General features: G+C 39.1%; 1 protein-coding gene across 24 annotated transcripts in view; it reads left to right on the top strand.

Annotated features, from left to right (window-relative positions):
- Nucleotides 1-4,315: 4,315 nt before the first annotated feature.
- The window catches only part of Pik3c2g (phosphatidylinositol-4-phosphate 3-kinase catalytic subunit type 2 gamma), a 346,977-nt gene continuing 339,547 nt past the window's right edge, over nt 4,316-11,745 (top strand). For 3 of the 24 annotated variants that reach the window (XM_038318262.1, XM_038318253.1, XM_038318255.1), the window contains exon 1: nt 4,317-4,449. Coding sequence is in view for 1 of the 24 variants with exons in the window: in XM_038318250.1 (XP_038174178.1) it covers nt 10,829-10,861 (33 nt within the window). In the remaining 23 variants the exon portion in view is untranslated. Of the gene's footprint in view, nt 4,465-10,763; nt 10,862-10,915; nt 11,013-11,745 lie in introns of all 24 variants that reach the window. The other 21 variants (XM_038318256.1, XM_038318249.1, XM_038318237.1 and 18 more) reach the window with 15 other exon arrangements.

The following is an 11,745-nucleotide window of genomic DNA, read 5'->3' as shown; positions in this document are numbered from 1 at the left end:
CACGGTCTCATTTTCTGTAAAAACAAAAGAAACTCCTTTCCAAAGCATCATGTCCTTAGATCCAAATTGTAAAGTCAAGGTATTTTCAAAATATCTATTCTGGAATAGTTTAGCAGCATTTGTAAACAAATATCTTTTAGCAGCTGTTGCTCCTTCCTCAGCATTCAAACAATTCAAAGAAAGCATAATAGTATACAGCATCAAGATTCTTTGTGTATTTTCCATCTTTGTATGGCTTTATTTTAACCTCTATTTCGTTTATTTTTACTTTTATTTTTTTATTTTTTGACAAGTTCTTTGTATATCTTTGTCCTGGAATAACTCTGCAGACCAGGCTGTCCTTGAACTCTCAGAGATCCACTGTCTCTGCTTACCAAGTGCTGGGATTAAAGGTGTGTGTTACAACACCTTGAACTCACAGAGATCTGTCTGTCTCTGCCTCCCAGGCATTCGGATTAAAGGTGTGTGCTACCACACCTTGAAGTCACAGAGGTCAATCTCTGTCTCCCAAGTGTTGGGATTAAAGGTGTGTACCACCCCAACAAACTACTTCCTTTTTTTAATTTTAAGAACTGTCACCTTTAGCCTGCATATATTTTCAACACATTGTAAACCATTTTGATGTTTTCTTCGACGTTGAATCTTTCTTTTACTGTATATCTCTCTTTTTGTGACCACATGAGTCTTTAATTTACCAAACAATATCAGTAGGACTAAAGCTGTGGCTTTGGCAGCTGGGTACAGCCCATTCCTTAGCTTTCCAGACTCATGGCAGAGGTACTGGCAGGAGCCATGTTTATCGCCACAACTCTATAGTATTTCAAGGTCCCTGCCAGCAAGCAAGCTGCAAAAGTATGTCCACAGACAACACTCAAATCCTCTCTCTGTAGCCAGCCTTCCTGCCTCAAAGAGTCAGAGTTTGCAGCGGCAGGACAGCCCAGAAAGCCAGCATTTTAAAACAGCACAACTTTTTCCTGCTACAGCTGAAAACCGAAAAGCATGCAGTCGGCTTTTCATCAACACCATTTAAGTGTTTTGTGGCAGGACCTCTTAATGAGCTGCAGGATTTGCAGCTAAAGCTGAGTCAGGAAGCCTCTCTTGGATGAGAGCACTTGCCTGTAATGAGCAGAGCAGACCTGAGAAATTGCTGCTACCGAGAAAACATGCTTTACTCTATTCTTTCCCAAGCTTTCTCAAGCTTTCTGTGGATGCAGTTATCCACGTTGGGCGCCAATCTGTAGTGGGGAGCTGTGGGCTGCATGCCTGCCACCCTGCTTTCGGCCTCCTGACTAGCTTATGCCCCAAAATAATTACACAGAAACTGTATTCTTTTAAATACTGCCTGGCCCATTAATTTCAGCCTCTTACTCACATCTCTTGCTTTAACCCATATCTAATTATCTGTGTAACACCGCGAGTGGTGTCTTACCGGGAAATTTCTAGCGTGCGTCCATCTTGGGCTGGAGCTTCATCACATCTCTCTCTGAGCAGAGGCACGGCAGTCTGTCTAACTTAGGAGAGGTGTAGCATCTGACTGAGCCATCTACCTCATTTCCTTCTTCCTGTTCTGTCTACTCCGCCCACCTAAAGGCTGGCCAATCAAATGGGCCAGGCAGTTTCTTTATTAGCCAATGAGAGTCCTCCATCATCATAAGAAATATGATGACTGATCTACATGATTCATTGCACTCAATTTTTAAAAGTTAAAAAGAATACATTTTGCATTAGTTCAAGTGGCAATTATATGGAGGAACAAACTGCAGTGTACATGCATTCAATTTTAATGAGTGAAGCCCTAACATTGATGAACTGTCTGTCACTGTAAACAAATGCCTGAGACAAATCCACTTAAAAGGAAGGCAAGCTGAGTTTTAGCTCGTGGTCTGCATTCATGGCAGTAACTCTATGCCTTTGGGTACCAGTGAAAGAGAACAGAATGGAGTGGTTGTGTGACAAAGAAAGCTGGTTGGAAAGTAAAGACAGAGCAGAAGTGCCTGGCATCACAACAATCGTGTCGATGTAATATTCCCAATATGCTCGTTTCTTCCCTCTAACCCTACATGAACATAAACTCTTAGCATGTTAACCACGGGCCCACAACATCAAGCCAACAAGCCTTAACACATGGGTGTTAGGAAATATCTCAGACCCAAGGTATAACAGTACTCAACATTAGGTTGACGTGTAGAGCATAAAGACTATGTACAGGAAGGTTTACATATGGATGTGAACAAGAATATCAGCAGTATTTACAGAAATGGATTAGAGCAGTGTGTTTCCACGAGGCATGTGATTCAGTGTGGAAGTCAATGCTCCTTACAAAACATATTTCTAAAACTGATAAACAGGCTGCTGACATGTTATGAGTATGTATTGCTTTTGCAGAGGACCCAAGTGAAGTTCCCAGCACTCACATCAAAGGTTTCATGTATACCTGTAACTCTAGCTCCTGGAAGATCTGATGCCTCTGAGCCCAACAGGCAGCTGCAAGAACACGCAACAAAACCTCATACAAACACCCAATGTGCGTTAGCAGAGAGCTTGCCTAGCATAAATAAAGCCCCAGCTGTGATTCCCAGAACCACATACATGGTATATTTTATCCTATACTAATAGCACTCCAGCCAGTGAATGCTAGTTTTAGTGGTCTGTGTTATTACCTGACATACACAACATACACATATAAAGCCCAATTTTCGTTGAAGTGACAACCATATCTTCAGAAAACATAAACACAAGATAGTTTCACCAGAGATCTGAATCAACCCTCTTTAGAGTGGAAGGACACCTTTTTCATTTTTTTCCTTTAAAAAATGAATTCTTTATTTCATGTATATACATGTGTCACTGAGTATAAGTAAGGAAACCATAGGCATGCAGGTGGGTGCTGTATCCAGAAAAGACATCAGATCCCCTGGAGTTATAGACTGTTGTGAGCTGCATAAAGTAGGTGCTGAGGACAAAGTCTGGGTCCTCTCCCAAAGCAGCAAGTGCTTTTGACTGCTGAGCCATCTCTTTAGCCTCAAGGACACCATGTGTCAGTCACCATTGTGACTTATGAACTGGCTGGACAGGCTTAGTGTTGGATGTTAGGAAACACAGAACTGAAAAAGTCAGCTTGTTAGTTCAGGGAAAAGAACCTGGTAAACTCCCTGCCAACAACAAAAATCAACCTTTGGAGTGAAAGATCAAATTTTATAAATCTTGAATCTACCACTCTGACCTCCGTATATTCTGAGTGCTTGAAGATGTGGGTCACAAGTGAATTTAACAAGTGTGACTAGTGACTAATTTCACTATTGCAAAGTGGCAATGTATTGATAATTAGAACGTGATGTAACTCAGTAAATCTGAATTTTTCAAATAAAGTTTCATATTCCCAAGTCATAGAAATAAATAATGCTGCAAAATCAATTACTGAATTTTAATTTAATTCTACATAAATCATTTATTAATTAGATTACTGTTTCCATGGTGCAACTAATATTTAAGCAATTACTACTCGATGACTTTTGATATAATATTAAATAGCAATATCCATGGGACCAAAATATAGTAAAATAGTAATCCCTTTCCAAACAGATCATGAAGACAGACTGAGTATAAAAGTATATTACATTTTACAACAAAATAAGTTTGAAAACAGCCATTAGAATTCATCTATTAATAAGTCTCATGAAGAGTAAAAATGAATGCCGATATTCTCCTTTGTTTGTTTATGGCATCTATATAGCATATTTTTCTTTAAAATATCTAGTTATTTCACTATGTTGTCTTGCATGCTGATATTTAAACCTAACCGATGAATACACGTTTTTTTCTCTTTTAATTTCTAATATGTTACATCTTAATAAGCCATGCAAAATCTCTTCAATGATGTTAAATTTTAAGAATATGGGGGAAAAAAGTTGCTGCCATCAGAGACTTTTCAGGGGAGCAGAATGGAGCTCTAAGCCTGAAGAGAGGAAAGAAGTCATTAGTCTTATAGAGAAATCGTAAATTGTGGGGCATCTAGAGCCACAGTGACAACAACAGACATGTAAGATTCTCAAAGACTAACAGCCTTAGAGAAGGGAGAGCAAGCCTCTTGTTTTCCTGGAACTTTCACACCACTTCTTGGGAGTTGGTGAAGAAAGAAAGTTTAAACACCCAGGTCCCTGTTACCACCAGCGGGGTTGCCGAGCTGTGGCAAAATGGATGCTTAGTGTAAAAGATAACGCGATGTTGAGGGTTGTCGTGCCAGTCAGTCGCTTAAGGTGCTCAAGCAAGTCACGGGAACACTCCCTTTTATTTGCGCAACAGCTGATAAGCTGAAAGGACAGTGAACAAACTCCACCGAGGCCTGGTAAATGATTACACACAGCCGGAGCCGCCGACTGCTCGCTCGCTCCCTCGCTCGCTCTCAGCATTCCTGACGGCAAAGGAAGAAAAGACGGTGAAAACACGAAGGTACATCTCTATGAGGTATTATCTCTATGAGATAATATAAAGACGTTTTCAATATGATGTTTGCTCTATACAATTGTAGAAATTCTCTATTTATTCCAAAGCATTGCTTCATTGCTTCTTCAATGTAATTAGAAACCCATAAGCAAACTTTCCATTTCTCTCTTTCTGTTGCGCAGTCTGTCAACAGATTAATTTCAAATGTTGTCTTCCGTAATACTAGTTGAAAGAGCAGGGTGTAGCAGGAATTATTACTGTCATAATTTAGCTTTTGAGATTCAAGGTAAAAAAATTAAAATTTAAAGATTCAGAAATGTCTTATTATATGTCGTGACAGAACCGTACTTTCACCTGGGCCAAAGAACAGGTAAAATTTAAGGAAAGAATGGAGTCCAATAAAAGAATTCCTGTTCCTGATGATGGCTGCAAACGCTGAACAAGCATGCTGAGCTGAAGTGCAGTCCTTATGAAGGATGAATGTTGAGTTCTCAAGACGCCAAGGGCAAGAAAATGAAGCCATTTTCCCTAAGCTATCAATTAGTACTCTCCCTCTGTTGGCTTATGAAAATGGCTTCCATTGGAACTTCATACTCCGTTGGCTGTAGCCTCTTTCAATGCCACAAAGAATTTCAAATTTGAGAACGCATAACACTGATACAAGCTTTATTTTACCAATGTAAATTATGTTTATAACATAGAAAACAAAATTCTATACACTGTACAGAATATTTAAAGATACTCTTAAGGCATTTAATGTATTAAATGTCCCAGGGATGTTGATGTTCTAGGTTTTGCAATGTAGAATGATGACCAAGTGCTGGCATATGTGAGAGTGTTGTAGCTTTGCTAAATCCCAGGTGTCACACACACCAGATATTCATTAAAGTTACGGTCTTTTACATATAACAAAAGAAGAAAGTCCAGGATTGTAACAGGTGATTAAATGAAATTAAAATTCATAAGAAATATAGGTGAGCTGTGTGCATGGGTGTGTGTCTCTATACAAAGATATAGAGATAGAAATAGGAAGAATAAAAAATTTAAAGTTTCAAATCTCTTTGGAATAAATTTAATAATATATTTAGTTCTAAGAAGTTTAAAGTTATTTCCAGAAAACCATAAGTCACTCAAAATTCAAGTTAGTTGTGATTTCAATGACAAAATAACATTTTTTTATTTTTCCATTAAAAAATTTCCACTTCCTCCCCTCCTCCCATTCCCCTCCAACTCCCTCACTCACCCACCTCTCTCCCCTTCCAGTCTTAAGAGAGGGCAGAGTACCCTGACCTGTGGGAAGTCCAAGGCCCTCGCCCCTCCATCCAGGCCTAGGATGGTGTACATCCAAATAGACTAGGGTCCCAAAAAAACAGTACATGCAGTGGAAACAAGTCCCAGTGCCATTATAAATGGCTTCTATATATATTTATTTATACAAATTTACACATGTGTATATTTTGCAGTTTGTGTTTCAAATTTGAGGCCTCAAGAAGATTGAATTTGTGAGAATATTGCCCTACTTGCTGCTTGTACAAACTAGAACTGAACAAATTGAAATGTCCCAAGGATGGGTGGGTGGGTGTTTTCAGTGCAAGGCAGAGGCAACCACCCTTGGGGTGAATTAGCAATGAGACCTAACTGCAGTACCAGAGTAAACGTCACACCTGGAAGCCGAGAGTTCAGCTTAGTTGAGTGCTTCTCACAGAACCATGCAGAATGCCTTGCATAAGCAGCATGCCAGAAGGTAATCATTCTGCTGTTCTTAATTCAAACTACTTGACACACCAGGTTATTATGTTTTGAATATTTTTCCTCAAACTCCCAACACAAATAGAATGCTCATTTTAAAGACTTTGTTTACTCAACTCAAGTAACGTTCCAACACAGAAATTATCAATGGTTCCTTTCAAAAAGCTTTTTGAACTATGTGAAAGTATGGTCTTTTCTTAACTGCCTTAGATGAACGTACTATTGAATCAAACCTGAATTCTTAAGAAATTGCATGCTTCGTTTGACCCTGGTAATGAGACTCAGGAAAGGCCAGCTGTCTCCTGTCACAAGCAGACACAATGCATGTCCTGTAATTGGAGGGAACATAATAACTAGAGGAGTGGTAGAGGTCAGACTGTCCTGAATGACAGGTATTCAGGCATCAGGAGGTCTGCTTGCTGTAACCCTGCTCCCACCCACAAACAAGCGGCAGCACTGAGTCGCTGAAGAAGCTTTTCGTGTCCACAAGATGGCGCTCTGCAATAGTGAAAAGCAGGTTTGCTTCCAGGAAAAAAAAAAAAAAGCCTCTGCAGGTTTAACAACCACCTTGAATGACTTTGGAAAACGGAACCAGCCTGCACCCTGCTTCCCTCTCTACAAGAAATGGAAAGCTATTCATGCCTTCCTTTATCTGAGGCCTACCTCTCTGTCTGGAAAACACCAGCACACGGTAGTTCAGATACTGACTACACCAAAAAAGGAAACTAGACATATGAACAGAATCAGTATTATCAGAAAGCTTCATCAATTAATCGAAGATCATTCCAACTGCTGTTTTTTTCTTTAGTGTCAAGTTATTACATCTATATGAATTTCATTCTGTGTCATGTAATTGCAGCAGATATGAAATCTGTGATGTTAGAGAATCAAAATGCAAAACTAGATGGCTTGAGAAGTTGCAATAGTTAGTGCCAGTCAAAAGTGGCAAACTTTTGAATTCAGCTGTAGGAACAAAGAAAAAGCTGAGTGTGAGGTGGGGAGCAGAAGGAGATCATTTATTTTGAGAAGGGAGCAAACGTTCTGTGGGTTCATGTGCAGAACTGAGTATGTGAAATAATGACTTTATCAAATTGTTCATTCTGTGTGCCAAGATCTATAGTGTCTGTGACGCCCGGACCTTTGCAAACTTACAACACCTTCCTTTAAGTCTGTAGCAGGGATTTTATCCTTCGGTGAAATGAAAGTCACTGTGTTTAGAAGAGGAATGTCCACTTTAATCATCAACTAATCATTTTCAGGAACAGTTGGAAGTTTCAGGTGTGGTCAATTTCATTAATCTAAGAGTAACTTTGGGAGTTGTCAGTCACATGACTGGATGTATGGCCACAGGGCACTGAGTTAACTGAGAGCATAATGACGTTTACGGACTGCTACAAACACAAGAGAGCTACAAACATGTTGCAAGCCACCTTTTGGGGGTAACTTCTGCTGTGGTCCAACCACGATGGAGTCCTACGTTCTAGGATAGGAGTATATATGGATTAGAAATGTTAGGTAGGAGGAACGGAGATATGAAAGAAATTCAGAGACACAGGTACTGGGAGGGCAACTCGAAGACTACTGAATACTGAATTTGCCTGCATTTATTCTTCATATATTTTTATACCCCAATAAAAAGGGGGGCAAAAGACTTTTTTTTAACATGACACAAAGGGCAACCAGAATAGTTACTTGCTTTAATACTTGAGACATCAACCCATTTTTTCCTGAGTAAAGCATTTGATGCTTTGGGCAAAATATGTAGCTGATACATTCTGGTGCAAGTATCCTGTAGGCAGGCAGACACTCCCTAAGTCAAACTTCTATTTTAAATAAAGGAGTAGGAGTAGCCTTGAATTCTCTAAATTTTGGTCAAGGTAGAGTGGATCCACTTCTATGGGTCATCTTAATATCCAAAACACCAAGTAATAACACCCTAGGTCAGGGTGTGTAAACATATCTGTTGTCAACAACTTTGAAACAGCAAAAATGAGCTTAAACTTTCTGACTTCTAGTCAAAGTGGAACAGGCTCAGGTTTGTGGGTCCCCACACAAACACCTGTGAGAGGTGCAGCCACTTCATCATAAATATCTCCAGGAGAACCCCTCTTACCACGCAGTAATCATCTTAAAAATGTGTTATAGCTGAAAAATCTACACTGAAATAAAGGTAAATATCTCTTGCTTAAACATCTGAAGGAATGTGATGTTAGAGTTCATGCATTTCATCTTACATTAACATTTTGAGGTGGCATTCAAAGGGGGGTCTTCCCTTGGACAGTTCTGTATCTTCACAGGTGTGTTCTTATTCACCCCTCCAAATCTCCACCGCTCACCACCCCTCTGCTGTTTCCCTCTTCCTCCTAATAACCACCGCTTCTTCTTCCACAGTGCAGGAATTGCATAGCAAACAGGGTTTTCTTAAAATATGTAAGAAACAAGGTTTGGATTTTTCATGTGTAACCATTGATCTTCAGGCACTTTGAATCTCAGTATACCACAGATTATATAAATATTCACATCACACCTACATTTTAGGAATTGAGAGGAATTACCTATATGAAACTAGTAATTTTTATTGAATGAAGAAATGAGGGTATTCAAATTATGCATGATATTTGGATAGCAGATATCTTTATACCAGTAATACATCTTGAAGGCCATGAACCACTCAACTGTCTGAAGACATACAGCTGTATTTATCCTTCAAATTATATTAAAATTACAGTTATTTTCAAGAAAATTATATTTCAGGGAAGAAAAACTCCGCTGAAAACTGTAAGTAAAACTTAGCAAATGTTAATGTTTGGAAACACATAGGTCTAATATTTTTAGGTCATGAACAAAAATACTGCACATCTCTAGGGAGTTCAACTCCTTCTGGAGCATGAATTAGTGTAGGATGATGTGATGCCTATCCCTGACTCCCTGTTGTCGCATGTAAATGGGAGCAAGAGGCCCACTCTTACTTTCATGCTGTTGTCTCCTAACGTAGTGTGAATATGATGAGGTTCAAGAATTTTTAGAAGACCGTTTCTGAGCTGTGAAATGCCACAGGAGTGTAAGCCTGTCCAGACACTAGAACATTTCAACCATCTCATGGAGACTTCCTCAAACATAGTCCACATAAGCCCCATTTCTGTCTCCAGGAGCAATCATTGCCTACTTTTCTGGTAATGAGTTCGAGTATGTCCCACCCCATCGTGACATCTGATGAGCAGTAGCATTAGGCAAGTCACCCTATGACCTTCTCCCACCCTCTACTTTAAAGTAGATTACACAGCAACATGGACACTTTCCTTCAAAGTATGGTGTAAGGCCCACATGCAGGAGAGGAAAGAAGTATCCTTATTGCCAGACACACGGGCACAGTAGAATCTGAGCAAACAAGATGTGCTGTTTATTACTGTTAGCTCACACCCTGTTCTTGTCGAATCGCATTTTTACAGAGCTATCCATTTCAGCAAATTGAACCAAGCATGCCAACAATGCACAAGTGCACCTGTTCCTTTGGTTCTTCATTTATGAAAGGTCTTATGCCATGTGAAACTTTTATCAACTACATCTGTCACATTCTCTCTTGTTAATCTGGCTCTTGTTGGGTAACTTTGACAGGAATCATGACATAAAGAAATTACATTTTCTCCCTTACATGATCATCCAATTTTATTTCCACGTTTATAGATCTCTGGGATTATCCTGTCCAGACAGTCTTTAATTTACTCTGACAAGCAATGAAAATCCTGGTGTCCCAGTGTGTTCCTAGGCTTGATCACAGTACATAGCACATGGAAGTGGATTATCCCTGTTCTTTAACAAAAGGGAGTTATTAATATGCACCATATTAATTCTATCTATAGCATCAGTTATTGTTGCGGGAGCTCCTTCCGCTCCTTCAGCCAATAGCCACTGAGATACCAGCCCATTGGGGTGTGGTCTCTCTCTTTAAAAATGTGGCCACTTCCCTCCACTTGCTCTCTGGCTTCCAGCTCTGCTTCCGGCGACTAGGCTCCCTTCCTGATTGCACAGAGGGCTGTTGGCTGCGACGGTGATCAGTAAGTTTTTCCCTTTTAAATAAATAACCATTCTATTAATCATAATTGCAAACTGGTGTGGGATTGTTTATGACTTATGCCTTCAAGTTATATTCTGTTCTCTTGTCCAAAGATTTGAAATAATCTTTGTCTATTCTTGTACAAACCCTAAAATAATTAGATCTACCTAATTCCAAACATTAATAGTGGACAATAACATTGTCTGGATGCTCCCTTTCTGAAGTATATTTTTTTTTCTAAGAAAAGCTCTACTTCCAATAGAATTTAGAAAACAAATACTATTATACATTTTCAATTCCTTTTTATTAAGTGTTGGGAATCAAACTCAGAATTTTAAACCTGCATGATAAGACTCTATTTTACTTATGCAAGTAAATCTTCATAAAATACTTATCTGAACCTATGAAAGTAAATTATGGTAGGTAATAAGCTTTAATCTGTGGGTCTGAAATCAAAATACAAAAAATGGAACACTAGATTACCTAATTCTTCTTCTTTTTTATTTTTGCTCTCCAGTAAGAATCAACAACTGAGCTTTGTCCTTCTCAACTCCAGGTCTCCACAACACACTGTTGAAACAGATGTGTGAGTTGGAACCAGGTTGCAGACAGGAGGTAGAGTATATGATTATTTTAAGGCCTTAGACACTTCCATTTTATGTTTTGTAGAACTGCCAACTTGGTTGAAATGCAGGAAGGGGAATAAGGCCTTTGACAGGTTGGTACTGACTATGGACCAAGAGGAGGAAGGATTCTTGGGAACAAGGTACAGCCCTTCCCAGAGACTCACAAATGCATTGATATTCATTCATACACATGCTCTGTATTTAAGAGCCCCTTCCAGGAAAAGGAAGAATAAATAAAGTAGAAGAACAGACAATTTGACCAGTGCCATTTTCAAAACAATACAAATCCTACTAGAGAGGTGCTTTAAATATTTCTGGCCTGGGCAGTGACATAACTTCTTTGACTGAGTAATATATACATTGTCAGGGTGAGGGAGGGAACACTTAGGGCTCCTCTTGTCTCTTCTCTGGCCATAGAACCAGAGGAAATAAGTTGCTTGTGGCTAACTTGACTGATCTTCACCCAACATCCTTTGGTAATGTCAATATTCAGTGAGTCAATTTTTATTCTAATTTATCCATTACAATCTGAAAACGACTTGATTACCCTATAATCATCCTCTTCTGAGAAAATGACAAACTGTTCCTTCCTTGGATCTGTACACATGTATACTCTGTCGACAGCTGGAAACTCTAATCTTGTTTTAAAGGTCAGGAACACACTAATTTTTCCCGATTAGTTTAATCTCCACAAAAACCTTATATTATTCTGGTTCAGTTGCCAGCAAATAACCACAAACTCAAATTCAAATTCCAAGGCAATGTTACTATGCTTGCAGGGTATCTCCGTCTACTTGTTGGTTTCTCTGTTTAGAAAATTTTCTTCTTTCTCAATTTAAGGGAATTTATTTTGAAGCTATCCGAAAACATCCA

The sequence above is a fragment of the Arvicola amphibius genome, chromosome 2 (genome assembly GCF_903992535.2).
Source record: "Arvicola amphibius chromosome 2, mArvAmp1.2, whole genome shotgun sequence".
In the NCBI taxonomy this organism is placed as follows: domain Eukaryota; kingdom Metazoa; phylum Chordata; class Mammalia; order Rodentia; family Cricetidae; genus Arvicola; species Arvicola amphibius.
Note: the sequence above shows the minus strand (reverse complement) of the source record. Positions and strands in the feature narration are given on the sequence as shown.